Source organism: Callionymus lyra, chromosome 4 (assembly GCF_982586985.1).
Source record: "Callionymus lyra chromosome 4, fCalLyr1.hap1.1, whole genome shotgun sequence".
NCBI lineage: Eukaryota > Metazoa > Chordata > Actinopteri > Syngnathiformes > Callionymidae > Callionymus > Callionymus lyra.
Window position 1 is genome coordinate 30,477,509 of NC_141821.1, and position 16,523 is coordinate 30,494,031.

The following is a 16,523-nucleotide window of genomic DNA, read 5'->3' on the forward strand; positions in this document are numbered from 1 at the left end:
CAAATACACAACAAATCAGACTTTTTTATTAAGATATTAAGTTCATTTTCTCAGGTCAAAAGGGAGATGCCGGCCTTTCTGGCATTCCAGGTAGTCCTGGAAGCCCAGGACCAAAAGGAAACACTGGAGAAATGGGAATCCCGGGTGGGTTTTCTAGGATTGTTATAGAGTCACTCAATCACAACACACTCTTAAACCTGCGAAAATAAATGTTATGAACAGGTCCATCTGGACAGAAGGGAACACCAGGTCTTTCAGGCAGACCAGGCACTCCAGGACAGTCTGGATCACCAGGTTTTCCTGGATCAAAAGGTGAACCAGGTTCCGCTGGTATTGGACAACCTGGACTATCTGGACCTAAGGTGCAGAATTCAGCAAGAGAAATGTTGGTTTTGTAAATCTCTTAAAACTCACAATCATTGTCATTTCTCACAGGGTGAACCTGGACAGCCAGGCTTTCCAGGGTCACCAGGAGGGAAAGGAGGTCCAGGATCATCTGGTCTGCCAGGAATACCAGGAGGTCCTGGTCCTAAAGGAGATCCTGGCCTTCCCGGATTCCAAGGTACACTGGTTGAAGAACATGGTGATGTCAAGACAAGATTGGAGAAGAAAACAATCAAAATGACACTGATTGAGGATTTTAAGTTCTTACTTTCTATCTATTTGACCTGGTCTTCTGTTCAATTTTAGGTACCCCTGGTATTCCAGGACCCAAGGGACTTGATGGAGGTCCTGGTGGCCCAGGTCTTAATGGAGGTCCAGGTAGACCAGGAGAATCTGGCCGACCAGGATCACCTGGGTTTCCAGGAGGAAAAGGTCAACCTGGTCGTGATGGAATTCCCGGCCCAGGAGGAGTCAAAGGAGATCCTGGTATATTTAATATAAACCTGTTTTCTTTTGATCCTTTAGATTTTTACATTACTTCATGGTTTCAATTTTATTTTTACGACAGGCCTGCCCGGTTATGGTGGTCCGGGGCCATCAGGTCTTCCAGGATTGCCAGGTAAGTCCAGGAAACTAGCAAAGAAAAGGCATTTTAATTCAAGATTTTCCCTAACATCTCTCACTTTCCACCAAGGTGCCAAGGGTGACCCAGGTCTTACTGGCCCACAAGGCACTCCAGGTTACGCAGGCCCAAAAGGAGACAGTGGGTTCCCCGGCCTCCCTGGTCCTTCTGGACCAGTCGGCCCTCCCGGTTCACCAGGACAAGCACTACTTGGACCTAAAGGCCTACAAGGACCCCCAGGACCACCTGGTAGAGGAGGTAAAGAGTCATCATTTTATGATCATGACCACTTGCACGTGCTTGCCAAGTTGCTGCCAGGTTAGAGCAAAAGTCTTGACACATATGTCTACAATATTAATATCTAGGTGTAATTTACCGATTTTTCAACCCGAGAAAGCTGATTTTAGTTGTCAAAGATAAAATGCCAAAGTGGTTCATCATTAAGGATGTATGGGATGTTGACCATTGTACATGATTTCTTTGGAACCATGTTTCCAAGCCACATTTGCATTTGGTGTTGGCTAAAATGTGTAGCTATGGTCAATCATTGTGGTGATGCAAATGAAAAAGTCAGTTTAGAGTCTGGCTCCAAGCAATGCTAGAGGTAGGACCTGTTTTTCCTTTTTGTAATCATCCATCCCTGGAATGGTTCCTTTTAGCTGCAGTGTTTTTTTCTCTTTAAGTAGTTGAACCTGCATCTTAGAAAAAGACAGGATGGTCTACCTTCCCACAGCACTGTGACTGAAAGAAGCTAATATAACAAATGTTATGGACAGTTTTTTTTGGTTAGTTTTTAGAAGTGTGTTTAACATCTGTACATGTAGGATACATCTAAGAAGCTTTTACCTGTCAGCACCTGGGCAGCACAAGACCTGAAGAATGTTTCTCATCATGAATTGATTTGCATGAATTGTCCCACCATCACCTGTGTTACTCAGTCTGAGCACCCAACCAATCTATATGTTCAGAACACAGAGCACCAGTCCTAGATGCTATTAGCAAAATCACATGGTTGTTATTGTTAGCCACTGTTCATCACATGTGTTTTGTCACTTGATGTTATGTCCAAGATTTTGTCCACAAGTTCTTTTCTCTGAGTCACCAAACATGTTGTCAGTCTTGTTTTACTCACAATAGTCTATGTGCATCTTTTTGTCGTGTTTGTGTTGGATTATCATACTCTTTTGTGAAACAGCTTTGCCAGAGAAACGCTTAATTAAATGACAAAACTTTGTGTACATTATAAACACCAATTCAACTGATCAGTTATTAAGCAGATGCAGCACATTGTATATGCAAATGAGTGTTGCAGTTTTACCTGGCAAAGCTGTTTTTATTGTCACATCAAATGTCTGATGCATGAACACTGTTTGTCCCAATGGATCCTGATCTCAAGCAAGATACCTTTCTGGGAAGATGGACAATCCTCATACGCTTAACACAAATAAAAACAATGCATGCATTAGGTCATCAAATGAAGGAGGACTTGCAATATACTGTTAATGGACTACATTTTATTTAGAAACACAGGAAATGCTGGTGATGAACAATAGTAATTTTATCCACTTTTGATGACATTGATACTATATATGAGGATTGTCTGTCATCACATTGAAAATGTTGCATCAGTGAGTATGTGGTTATTGCCATGATGTTTCACCTTTGCTTCTGACGCCCGGGACCAATGACGACGTTCTGCTGGGCCACTACAGGTCCCTCAGGTCAGAAAAGCTGTTTCCGGACTTGTACTGCACGTTCCTGATCTTGCTCTGGTGACATGATCACACTCTTAATTCAAACCAGGAAGACAAATCGTTGCTTTCTTTTTGATCATTTAAGTAATTTCACTTTCCGCTTGTCTTCTTCCCATGCACTCTGATGATCATTTTAATACACGTTCCTAAGTAAGTTTTTTTCTTGTAATGAGACACTGTTTGAAAATGACAATTTTCGATTTTAGTATTGAATCTATCTGTCACATTTAGCAACCATGTAAATAACTCACTATGTCCTGTAAAATGTCAACTGCAGGTTACACGATTCAATATTTATGGGAAGCTTGACCTCTAAAAAATACAGTTGAGTTTGTTAACCCTTTAGTTATTGCCCGGAAACCAATGTGTTTTTGGTTAAAGGAAGTTATTCCAAGACACTTTACAATTGTGCCTGGGTCGAGGTAAATGACCTACGTGACTTCCGTAAATACAAATGCAGTGGTGGGGTCGTTCGCCTTGACCCAGAGAAAGAACAAGGGATACCACAAACACATTTGTTTTCAGGCATTGAAGTGTAGCATTGTCAAGACAGTCTAGATATCTTTAAGAAAAAGAAGGAGCTGATCAGAATTCTTCTTATTTACATTTTTTATTCTTAAAAATGTAGTCGGAATGAACAGTCAGTTATTGTAGTGTTTAAATCTGACACAAGAATGTAAAGCCTCGTCAGCGTGGTGGATCGTGTGGCCTGCAGGGGGCGTCTCGTGTTAAAGTTATATGAAAAAGTATGATATTGAAGAAATATGGTTAAATATTGTTTGCCATTTGCTTTTCTTGTGCTTGTCTTTGCCTAAATGTTTTTCTTTTTGCCGTGTAATCATCATTGCTGCTCATCTGTACCTGGCAATTTTGGAAACCCTAGGTCCTGCAGGTTAGACTCCCGTGGTTGATTGTTCTCTTTCATGTTGTGGTGTATTATCTTCTCTAAATGTTTCTGCAGGACTTTGTGTATTTGTCAAAGTGATGTTGTTGTGACCCAAAAAAATAATACGTGCAATATTTCTTTCCATTTTTTGAACTAAGTGAATAAGTAAACATCCTTCATTATATATTTTTTCTCTTTGGGTCAAAAGTATTCAACTACTAGTCCTCTCTGTTTTGTTGTTTTTAAATTGACATTAAGTAATATCCAGCTGCTCTGCCATCATCATCCACCCAACAAGTCTTCATGTCAAATCTAAGGCCTCGAGGTCACGTCTGGTCAGTAGATAGAATTAGATCATTCAGAATCAACTCTGAAAGCCGACAGAAACAATAGATACATGTACATCAAATAAACAAACAACATATCTTAAGTAACCTAAAATCCTTAAAGTCTGACCTTTGATGGCTTCTATCTGTAGGACAACCCGGCCCACAAGGTCCTCGAGGACCTCCAGGAAGTGGGGGAATCAAGGGAGAGAGGGGTATTCCAGGTACTCCAGGACAGCCGGGATACGCTGGACAGAAAGGAGACCTTGGAACTCCAGGATTCCCTGTAAGATCACGTACATCCAGATATGTTTTTTGTAAAACGTTGCCCTTAACTATCCAAATCTCTTTGTCAAAAGGGTACTTCAGGTCTACCTGGTGGACCAGGTTTTAAGGGAGATGTTGGCCTGCCTGGTGTTCCTGGTTTCCCCGGTTTGTACAAAGATTCTTTTTTTTTCTCCATCCTTTGAGTGCTTGAATTATACACAAAAAAATGACTTTCTTTGATGATTTTGTATCTTGAACAGGACCTAAAGGAGATAGTGGAATCCCAGGAACCAGCGGCCTACCCGGCGATCCTGGAGATTTTGGACCTCAGGGTGAGCAAAGAACTTGGACAATGTTATCCTCAAATTCAGTAAAAAATCAAATACAAATATATAGTTGTCTTGGTGCTTCAGGTCCCCCTGGAGACCCTGGTGTACCGCCTAACCCCATCGTAGTGAAAGGAGAGAGTGGCATTCCTGGTAGTCCTGGACTGCCAGGTGGTCCTGGACAACCTGGCGGTTCAGGACGTGAGGGACTTCCAGGTGAGTAACTGTCCAGAATTAAGGCAGTCACAGATTTGTTCTAAAGTGAAGAAGTCGTACTTTCTGAACACTTGGAAACACTTCGGAATAACCAACATATTGTTAACAGGTGCGCCCGGCTTACCGGGAGAGCCTGGACTTGAGGGTCCACCTGGTTTCAGCGGCGGTCCTGGTAGGAAAGGAGACAATGGGCCTGCTGGACTGCCTGGTAAAAACCGTTGTTTGACCACTCAATTCATAAAGATATGTTGTTCCATGTTGGAGTCGCTTTACTGTTAGCTTAATGCTAAAGGACACACATGTCTTCATTTCAGGTGGGCGAGGCTTCGCAGGTCCCCCAGGTTCAGACGGTCCTCAAGGACCACCTGGTCTACCAGGATCAGGCTCCTCCTCCCATGGCTTCCTCATCACTCGTCACAGCCAAATACAGGAAGTGCCGTTCTGTCCGGACGGGACCAGCCTCATCTATGACGGATACTCTCTGCTCTACGTGCAGGGCAACGAGCGAGCACACGGACAGGACCTCGGTACCAGGCTTTTATTTTTAACTGGTGTTTGTGGACTTCTTCAGGTGTATTGATTTGTTCTGCTGCGACCCTTCCTTCCAGGCACAGCAGGAAGCTGCCTGCGTCGTTTCAGCACCATGCCCTTCATGTTCTGCAACATCAATAATGTCTGTAACTTTGCCTCTCGCAACGACTACTCCTACTGGCTGTCCACGCCCCAGCCCATGCCCATGTCCATGGATCCGATCACAGGAGAGAGCATCAAGCCGTACATCAGCAGGTACCGATCGATCCAGGGGTCGAACCAGTTCAGCTGAAGTCCGTGCTGTGTTTCATGTCACGTTGTGTGTTGTCAGGTGTGCAGTGTGTGAAGCTCCCGCCATGGTGATCGCGGTGCACAGTCAAACCATCCAGATCCCCAACTGCCCCAACAACTGGTCACCTCTGTGGATCGGATACTCCTTCATGATGGTAGGACGACAAAACAAACTCTATGAATGGATGATTCATTGTCTCGATATTTTTTTTTTAAAGTGATAGTTCACCAAAAATGTTCTACTCACCCTGTCGACAAAGGGTTGGGATTTTTTTCATTGATTTGTTCCTTTTAGTAAATTATAGGCAAAAACGTATGTTCATTTTAATGTAGCGACTGGAGCTCAGTTGTCTTCGTGTTCATTTTTATCCAGAAAGACTCTTAAAATCATCCAATTAGCAGTAACATCATCTTCTATTGAAGCCTCAATGAGAAGAATAATAAGTCTTTATTTTAAGCTTTTTTGTGACGGACAAAAAAAAGCAACAAAGATATAGTACTCCAGGTAAATATCGCAAGTGATTCCAGAGCAATTTTTGCACACAGTACTACATACAGTATTAAGTTATAAGCCCCTTGTCTTTGTTCACACTGTTACAAACAGGATATTTATTTGATAAGCGGATAAACTTCAACACAAGCACAGAACATCATAGGAGGCAGTAGAAACCTACCTTACTTATGGTGCCAACACAACAGTGAACTCCCATGATGCCTTTCTACTCACTGCTCTATCTAGTGACAGCTGATCGGTCGCTACTATACTGCGTTTGAGTTTCATGCTATATTTGTCAAAAGAGATCGACAGCTGCAACTGGTAGGCTGGGCGGCAAAGCGTTATTGGAGCCGTTTAGGTTTCTGAGAGGGTTGTTGAGAGGGATGGACCTCATATGTAAGGTTAAAGTTTAAGTTCATCAAGAAAATCAGGTTAATGATGTTAATTTAAACGAGTAAATATATAATGGTTAATACTTTGTGGAATCTGTTTAATGTGGGAGGGGTTCAGAACATAACCCTGTGATAAACAACGGACCACTGTATTTGAATATGCTGAACCATGATTGCACCAATAAAGTACACATCTAAATTTTCTGTCGTTGACTATTTTGACTATACTGTATAAGAAATGGCTGACCAGCTTTGTGTTTGTCTGTCCTGCAGCACACCAGCGCTGGTGCAGAGGGTTCAGGTCAGGCTCTGGCCTCCCCTGGCTCCTGCCTGGAGGAGTTCCGCAGCGCCCCCTTCATCGAGTGCCACGGCAAAGGAACCTGCAACTACTACGGCAACTCCTACAGCTTCTGGCTGGCCACTGTAGACCAAAACGATATGTTTAGGTATTGATAAACGAGTGCATGCATTTTTACATTTGTTTCACACAAAGATAGCACTTCACCATTACACAACTATGAACAAACATCCGTCCAAAACGGGTGTTGAAGTTTGCCAGGAGTAGACACTGATCCGTGATCTTCTGTCGTCCACAGCAAGCCGCAGTCGGAGACCCTCAAGGCCGGTAATCTACGGACACGCGTCAGCCGCTGCGTGGTCTGCATGAAGAGGACGTAACGCCAACGCCATGTAACGATAAGATGAAATGAGCGCGATAGAGGACAGGTCGTGGGGGGGGGGGAGGTGGGGCGTTAGCCGCGACTAAAAGATGGAATTCCACTGATGCGTTTGTCCTCTAGTATTTTTCAAAAGAAAAGTCAATGGTGCTACTGTACGACACAGCTTAAAGTAACTGACAAATTATTCCTGCATTTTGGCTATGATCTCTTAAGAAGTACCTCAAAATGAAAGCAGAAAATGATCCACTTAATGGTGCCATGATGTCTGTCAACCATACTTGTCTTTCTTCTTGCTTCCTTTCCCAAAAAAAAAATGATTTCATATCTTTTTTTTTTTCTAAATAATGGTAGTGCAACAGTGGTTTCACTTCGAGACATAAGTGCTTTTTTATTTGTTTTTTTGTTCGTATTTGGCAGTTACCAAATGGGCACTTTGACTTCGGAACATCCAAGATGAGAGATGCACTGACTTTAAGCTTTCCTTAGTCTATTTTTATAAATGATAGAGCTGCATTCACACTCCTTCTCTCCGTTTTCTGTCAGTTTCTGTGGGATTTTTTGTTACATTTGGTGGTACTAACTCTGCTGCAGCCCGTCTGCTAACACACCCGCCTTCTCTTTGTTTTTGTAAGTAATAAAATGTGTATATTGTGTAAAACACCTTTTATTTTTAGTGGTTTAGCTCCTGAATTGGTGGCAACTGTTTGTAAAGTAACAGTTTTCCAGGTTCATTCTGCTCACGCACGCAAACACACACTCATGTACAGACATATTCTCTCGTTCACCTCATCGCTCGCTGACACATCCAGATATTGTACAAAGGCTTTTATGAATGAAACAGTATTTTATATATAATAAATATATATTTGAAAAAAAGAGGAGGAAAAGTTTATAAACTTATTAGACAGTGGGCAGTCATTACCCACACTGCATTTCACCAAAAATAAAGCTACTACTGAGCACAAACGGAGCCATTTCCTCAAATACAACGGGCATTTACGCCAACCACTTCAAAGTTGTCATCTTTTTGTAGTATATCTGAATGAAAGGGGGTTTCTAGATAGTTGAACGATTGCAAGATAGTTCTGCAGCATAGGTGGATGAGACTTTTCCGGGTGTCGGGCTGTGCTGTAAAGGGAGGGCAAAACATTTTGGTTTGCACCCCACAACCTCGTAATTGAAAAAATGAGTGTGCTATTCACAAAGACATCTTTCTTCTTCATAAGGAAAACCAACTCCACATGTACTGTAAGTCTTTAAGCGCTGTTCCGGGGAAGAGGGGGCATTTTCCCTGTGATATTATTGTCATTATTCCTTTTCAGAACTTATTTTATGAACTTTCATTTGTCATGCTGGGGTGCAATTAAAATGTGCATTTCTTTTGTTTTTTTTTGTTTCTATGTTATGTTATCCAGAAGTTGTTATAAACTTTTAAGATTGAAATAAACACTATGTCCAAAGTTTGGTGTTTTCAACATGTGTGCTTGTAGTTAGAAAAACAATGGGTGGAATCCATGGATATGACTGACTTGCAATTTTGTACAATACATTTTTCATGTGATCTTTATCATTTTTTAGTTAAAATCTACCTAAATATTGATTATCGATTAAGTTAATTGTTGATTAAACACAATCCATATTATAATCGTTAATATTTAATGCATACGTTTTCAAAACCAGCAATAGACTTTTAAAAAAACAAACCAACAATGTCAGTGAATTTAGCATAAAATGAAGCTTCAATCATGACTAGTAGTTTGATAAATAACCAGAGGGTGGCGCTGTTATTCAACCAAAGGAGGTCAATAATCAATAAATCCCCCACAATTATACACAGGTGAACGTATTGCTAAGTAATAATAACCAAGTGAAATGAAAGCTGAAAACATATTTATTATTTTTAATAATTCTCCAGCGCAACACAAACCTCATCACATGATCAAGACATAGATCTGATAAAAATAAAGACAACAAACAAGATGAAAAGAATTGGATTAAATGCTTCTTTAGCTCAGAGGTCAAAATGTTCTGCCAAAATGATCTTAAGCAAGACTGAATCCCAGATTAGTCCGTCTCCAGTCTTGGGATAACTTCTTGATATCCCATTAACTTTCACCTGATTGGATTAAACGCTTCATTGGATCTCAAAATATTTAGTTTGTTCTATCTTGTTCTGAATTACTTCTACAGACGTTGATTATGACAGCTGTCTAGCCCAGGGGTCACCGACTTACTAATAGTAGTTATAATAATAATAATAATAATAATAATAATGAAGGTAATAAAGACAGGACAGTATAAGATAAGTTATTATTCAATGTGAAGAGAGTCATATGTCAATGATAAGTATTACCCATAAGTAAAAGCATGTGTTTTAAAACGATCTAGAGGTTGTGATAGTTGAGATTCAGGGACTAAACCGGCTTTATTTGAGGTGCAGATGATTCATGTTACATAAATAACTATGAATTATAAGAGACAACAGCAGCCACAGATGTTGGTCTGATCTTGTGGTGTTTTAGCATATTTTTAAGCTTGTTGCCATCATAACGTAAAGGAAATCTTTATTTACAACTGACCAAAATGCCATTTTCAATTCATATCTACCAGGGGCTTAAGATAATATCGGAATAACAATATTTATTTTACAATGCTTTTATTTTTTTTCATTATTATTAGTGTACAATATATCTTTTAAGATATTTCCTTTATTTTATATCTTAGGGCTTTCGAAATTTATTTTAATTTTTATCAATGGTTCTTTTTACTATGGTTTATTATTTCAAAAAAGTGTGTAAAAACTAAAGGCCATGTATTTATATACATTAAAATATAAATTAAATATAAATATATTTTTTAACATTTATTAACATGCAAATATTCACGGTGTTTTTAGTATTTTGCAATTTTTGCAATTTTAACTCCCGGGCGCTAGATGGCAGTAGTCATTACATCCTTCTCAGATCCCGCGAGATCCTGCCGATGACTGAGTACGAGAGGATACAGTCGACTCCAGCTTCTTTTGGACTTTTTTGGTTTCAAAACAAGTGAAAACAGTTACGACTTTGTCAAGAGTCAAACTTTCTTTGAATGAAGTACTCGGACAATACTATAAATATATCCTTGTTCCTACAGTATCGCAATATATTTCAATAGATTATATTATTGCCCCTGTATCGTGAAGTGTAGTAACGCCAGATTCTTGCCCATACTCACCCCCACTATCTGCCGTGGTCCATTCAATAGCGGATGGTTTGAGCAGCTGCAGGTTTGCCCTGTGGTTACCCCCTAAACTCAAGTATGGTGAAAAGCTTAAAAAAGAAGCTGACCGACATAAGTAAGGTTTTGAAGTGCTTGTGTAGTGTTGAAAACGCCTTAATAGGAAACACGGCGGCAGCCCTGCCGAAGCTGTCGACGCAGTCCAAGACAGATACTGTTGTTGAGTGTCACTGGACTCAGTGGTCCAGCTGTCTAGCATGGAAACCAGATGAGGTCAGACGCGACTCTGACGCATCTGCCCTCATTAGGGAAACCATCGAAACGAATAGTGTAAAAGCCGAGCGCGTCACGTCACACTGGAACCAGCAGCAGGACCGTGGAGAAACACCTGTCCGCCTCTCCGGCCAACTCGCACATCCGTCATGATGAACTAGTGCTGGCGCGCTGGTGTTGAAATGCCACGAGCCTGAGCCCTCGCCTCCTCGTGCACGCATCCGTGGAGACGACGTCATCCAAGAGTATCAGAGACTCATCCGAGCGGACATTAATCCAACATCGCTGGGCTTTACGTATGCATTTTACTCAGAAACCCATTACCCAATTTTTATTTAAGGGGTTTAAGATGTGACATTGATGTCGTCAATTAGCTTGGATTGATCCATCTTCTGCTTAATCCCTTAACAGGTTAATCAGATCACCTGTCTGTCCCAGGGCGTGAATACACAAGTGCTCGCTGCAGAAAAATGTGTCATCCTTTCACCGTCATGCCACAAACACAACAGTCTAGAGTAAAAAAAAAAAAGGTGCAGCAGGTTTTTTACATGAAATCCTTTTTCACTCCAATGTATGAAAATCATTGAAAATGTTTCTATTTAGGTATAACAAGTAAGTAAAGTATTTTTAAAGCGCTTTTCTAAACAATCAAAAACAATACACTGTTAAAATCTATACTCTAAAAGTTCAAGACACATAAAACAAACACAGAAGTCCCAGAAAATCAGGGAAAAGCACAAATAAAAATGTCTTAAGATTTCTTGAAGGAGTCAGTAGATCCATCAAACACAGAGGGAGATGAAGATCGTTCCAAAGCTTAGGAGCAACAGCCTGGAAGGATTTCTCTCCTCTGGTCCTGAACCGTGTTCAGGAACCATCAGCAGATTCTGATCCACAGACCTCAGTGTGTAAGTCTGGATCAGATCAGTGATGTAAGGAGGAGCCTGACCATGAATAGATCTGAAAGTAAGAACCAGAATTTTAAAATTGATCCTGAAAGAAACTGGCAGCCAGTGAAGAGTTTTAATGATGAGAAATTTGAGTTCTACTAGTACTAGTACTAGAGCGGGTCAGAATTCTTGCTGCAGAGTTTTGTATTAACTGCATGCGAGACAGCTACGTCTTGTTTAGACACGAAAATAAACTGTTACAATCGTCCAGGCGAGAAGACACAAACACATGGATTATAATCATGTTGTGAAATCATTTTCCTAAGTTTAGAATATTTTTCTCAGTTGAAGGAAACAGTTTTTGGTCAGTTTTCTGCAGTGTTTTACTAGAGACATGTCTTTGTCAAATACAACACCCAGGTTTCTCAGGCTCAGTTTGACAAACTGAGCCTGAGAAACAAACAAACAATAGTCAGACAAGTACTGAATTAACCCTTGAACTTTATCAGGCGCAATAACCAGAGTTTCAGTTTTGTCCACATTTAGCTGTTTTCACTCAGCCATTGTCCATAGTATATATAATAATATAATATAATGCCCTCGATAAAGCTGGTCCACAGTGCAAAAAGGGTTGGGGACTCCTGACGTCATGTTCCTATCCATTATTCTTTTTTAGATATCAAACTATTTACATCCTCACACAGGACCTTTGCATGACACACTAAAGAACAATAAACAGCAAACAGTGATTGAGAAAAAGTCATTGCATCGAGATAAAGATATTTCAGTAATATTTGCAGCTGCTGAAATCTCTTTACTTTGTTCTTATCTGTTGGAATTCTCCAGTTAGAATAACTTAGAATAATAGGTCGAACTGACTGTTCAACAAGATGAGAGAATCTGTTACTTTCTGTGAAAAATAAATAATTGTCTGCGATGGAAGAAATGTAAAGAGTATAGAAAAAATACAAAACTAGCTGCTTTCCGGATCATGAATATTGTTTAATTAAATGTATTTTTCTATTATGACTAACACTTATTTATCAATTTATGTGCGATTTTATGGTAATGTTTCTTGATTTATTTTTAATTAAGTGTGTTGTATTTTCTCAATCTCTTTTTATTTAATTTGTATTATTTAATTTGTATTTTCTGTATTTCCACCCCATCCCTTTTTTGTGTTTACAACAAAGGGATTTATGGCAATAAATGTTTCTTTTTTTTTAATACAGTACATTTTCATTGTCACTTACCAATAAGACAATCCACAGAGTTCCTGTTTGAATAAATCAATGTAAAATCCCAAGTACGTTTAAATTCTTTACTAAATGGCAGCACACACAGACAAGGCCTTTCTCTTCTTTTCCTTTCTGCTGCTCCCTTCAGGGGTCGCCACAGCGAATCAACCTCCTCCATCTAAGCCTGTTCTCTGGATCCCCCTCTCTCACACAAACAAACTTCATGTCCTCTTTCACTACATCCATAAACCTTCTCTTTGGTCTTCCTCTAGACCTCCTGCCTGGCAGTTCCAACCCCAGCATCTCTCTACCAATATACTCACTATCCCTCCTCTGTACATGATCATATCTCCAAAACATCTAACATGTGCTGCTCCACTGATTGACTCAGTCCTATCCATCTCTCCCAAAGAGAACCTCAACATCTTCATCTTTGTTACCTCCAGCTCTGCTTCCTGTTCCACAGTGCCACTGTCTCTAGACCATACAGCTGGTCTCACCACTGTCTAGTACATCTTTCCTTTCATTCTGGCTGATACTCTTTCATCACACATTACCGCTGACACTTTTCTCCAGCCATTCCACTCAGCTTGAAGACGTTTCTTCACCTCTTTTCCACAACCTCCACCGCTCTGGACTGTTGACCCTCAATACTTTGACAAAATCCTCCACCTTCTTCTTCTCCTCTCCCTGTAGCCTCATGGTTCCACTTGGGTTCCTCTCATTCACACACATGTATTCGGTCTTGCTGTGACTAACCTTCATTCCTCTCCTTTCTAGAGCATATCTCCACCTCGCCAGCTTCTCCTCCACCTGCTCCCTGTTCTCACAACAGATCACAATGTCATCTGCAAACATCATCGTCCATGGAGATTCCCGTCTAACCTCATCTGTCAGCAAACAAGAAGGGACTCAGAGTCGAGCCCTGATATAGTCCTACATCCATCTTGAACTTCTCTGTCACACCTACAGCACACCTCACCACTGTCTCACAGATATATACTCTTTCAATGCATGAAACAATACTGTTGCTCACAAATGCTGACTTCTGCTCTCCGTCTAGTTTCCACTAATCTTTCCCACAACTTCATTGTATGGCTCATCAACTTTATTCCTCTATAGTTGCTGCAATTCCGAACATCTCCCTTATTCTTAAAGATAGGCACCATTACACTTGTACCTCCACAGGTATATCATCAGAACCAACTGCCTTTCCATTCTTCATCCTCTTCATTGCCTTCCTCACTTCACCTTTACTAATCTCTGCTACTTCATGGTTCACAGTAACCACCTCTTCTACCCTTTACTCCCTTTTATTTTCCTTATTCATTAGCTCTTCAAAGTACTCTTTCCATCTTCCTATTACTTCTGTGGCACCTTTCACGCCCTTTGTTTGACCTTTGCCACCTCTACCTTTACCCTGCGCTGCATCTCCCTGTACTCCTTGTACCTGTCCGCTCTCTTCAGTCAGTCAGTTTCCCACTTTTTCTTTTCTAACCTCTTTCTCTTTATATACTCCTGCACTTCCCCATTCCTTACCAAGTCTCCTTATCTACTTTCCTTCCAGAGGACACACCAAGTACTCTCCTACCTGTCTCCCTGATTATATTAGCTGTAGTTGTCCAGTCATCTGGGAGCTCTCCCTGACCACCCAGATTCTTTCTCAAGTCCTCCCTGTAACCATAGAACAATCCTGTCCTATCCTTCTACCACTTTGTCCTTTGTTCTTCCTTTGTCCTCTTTGTCTTCCTTGTCACCAGATTCATCTTGCAGAGCACCGTCCTATGTTGACTTGCTGCAATCTCACCCACCACTACTTTGCAGTCACTGATCTCCTACAGATTACATCGTTTATACAAGGTCTACCTGTGTGTTCCCACCTCCACTTTTACCTATGCTGATGCCTCTCCTGGAAAAAAGTATTCACTACAGCCATTTCCATCCTTTTTGCAAAGACTACAACCATCTGTCCCTCTGTGTTCCTGTCCTGGACACCAAACCTGCCCATCACTTCTTCATCGCCTTTATTTTTCTGCGCCAACATGTCCATTGAAGTCTGCACCAATTACCACTCTCTCACCTCTGGGCATATTCTGCAACACTTCATCTTCTCACTTCAGAATGTTTTCTTCTCCTCCGATTCACATCCCACCTGTGGGGCATAGCCACTAATAACATTTAACATCACACCTTCAATTTCAAGCTTCAGACTCACCAGTCCATCTGACACTCTTTTCACTTCCAGGACATTCCTAACAAACTCCTCTTTTAGGATATACCTCTACCATTTATCTTCCTATCAATACCATAGTAGTACAACTTGAACTCTGCACCCAAGCTTCTTGCCTTGCTACCTTTCCACCTGGTCTCCTGGACACACCGTATATCCACCTTCCTTCTCTGCATCATGTCACTCAACTTTCTAGTTTTTCCGTCATCTTCCCAATACCAAAAGTCCCTACTCTCAGTCCCAGACTCTTGCATTTCCTATTTTGCCCTGTAGGTTATCGGCACCAATGGCGGTCGTTGTTAACCCGGGCCTCGACCGATCCGGAATGGAAGTCATGGTTGTAATTCGTATGCTTGGTTTTGGCACAGATTTTTCGTCGGGTCCTGACACAACCCTCTGCATTTAGACGGGCTTGGGACCGGCTCAAAAAGACACTGTCTTGTAACCCCATTAAGGCTGCATTACAAGGCCATTTTGATGTCGATATATACAATTATTAGAACCATGACAGCTAAAGCATCAAAAATATATGTCATGTGACCAAGAGAAGTTAAGATATGATGATTTCATTATTATTTATCTTAAGTTCTACTTTGCATTGTTATTATGTATGGGATAATAGTTGAAATCTTCTAAAAGAGATCTATGGGAACTTGTAACCTAATTATTGATCAATAGCATCATAAACCTGTCATCTTTGACAAAGAAATATTTATAACATTGACAAAATATGATGTTTTAATTACCAATTTCTCTAAATTTAAAAGTTATGATATTTCCTGGAATATTAGTCAACATCCTCTTGAAGAGATCCGTGTCATTGAATGATTGTAACTAAAGGAAAGTGGTGATTTATCGCATCTTAAACTTGACATTTTAAATGATCTGAAGTTTATTTGCTACTTCTGAATAGCGTTTTTTTGAATTTACTGTGAATTTAAGACAGCACTCTCCAGATAAAGGTGGGGCTCATGACTAGAGAAACCCGAAATATTGACAGCATACGATATTGGCACTGTTGTGTTAAAATGTTGTTAAGTTATCATGACTTATGCGCTGTTGTGTGATGAAAGATAGAGACGCCAAAAACTGCAGTATGTTCCGTGAATTGACGAGATCACATACAAAATACCAGAGTTTATTATCATGAAAAAATAAGCATAGAGTAAATATAAGTGTGAGAAATGTCATTTTTGTATTTTTGTGTTGAAGAATACAACAGAAGCAGTATTTTCAGGCCTGGTCAACCACAATAAATAAAAATTTCCATCTTTGTAATCACAATAAGGCAGTTGTTTACTATTGTCGTCTTGGTTTCTCTGTGTTTCAGAAGGACGTTCAGCTCCTGCTGCTTCCTTTTGCTCGCGGTGATTTGCCCTCATTACGTTGACCGGTCCACGCCGATTAAAATCTGCCCTCAGATGACCAGCTCCCATGACTCAAGAGGACTTTGAGTTGTTTTGACAGTTGGACTTTGTGATGGGGGAGTTGGATCAACACCG

General features: G+C 40.6%; 1 protein-coding gene across 1 annotated transcript in view; it reads left to right on the forward strand.

Annotated features, from left to right (window-relative positions):
* The window catches only part of col4a5 (collagen, type IV, alpha 5 (Alport syndrome)), a 29,959-nt gene extending 21,328 nt beyond the window's left edge, over positions 1 to 8,631 (forward strand). Inside the window, exons 34-49 of the mRNA XM_087789680.1 lie at positions 55 to 144; positions 223 to 362; positions 436 to 562; positions 691 to 870; positions 953 to 1,003; positions 1,079 to 1,264; positions 4,125 to 4,258; positions 4,332 to 4,404; positions 4,500 to 4,571; positions 4,653 to 4,781; positions 4,891 to 4,989; positions 5,096 to 5,308; positions 5,390 to 5,567; positions 5,644 to 5,758; positions 6,765 to 6,937; positions 7,088 to 8,631. Coding sequence (XP_087645806.1) covers positions 55 to 144; positions 223 to 362; positions 436 to 562; positions 691 to 870; positions 953 to 1,003; positions 1,079 to 1,264; positions 4,125 to 4,258; positions 4,332 to 4,404; positions 4,500 to 4,571; positions 4,653 to 4,781; positions 4,891 to 4,989; positions 5,096 to 5,308; positions 5,390 to 5,567; positions 5,644 to 5,758; positions 6,765 to 6,937; positions 7,088 to 7,169 — 2,042 coding nt within the window. The 3' untranslated portion in view covers positions 7,170 to 8,631. The remainder of the gene's footprint in view (positions 1 to 54; positions 145 to 222; positions 363 to 435; positions 563 to 690; positions 871 to 952; positions 1,004 to 1,078; positions 1,265 to 4,124; positions 4,259 to 4,331; positions 4,405 to 4,499; positions 4,572 to 4,652; positions 4,782 to 4,890; positions 4,990 to 5,095; positions 5,309 to 5,389; positions 5,568 to 5,643; positions 5,759 to 6,764; positions 6,938 to 7,087) is intronic.
* The last annotated feature ends 7,892 nt before the right edge of the window (positions 8,632 to 16,523 follow it).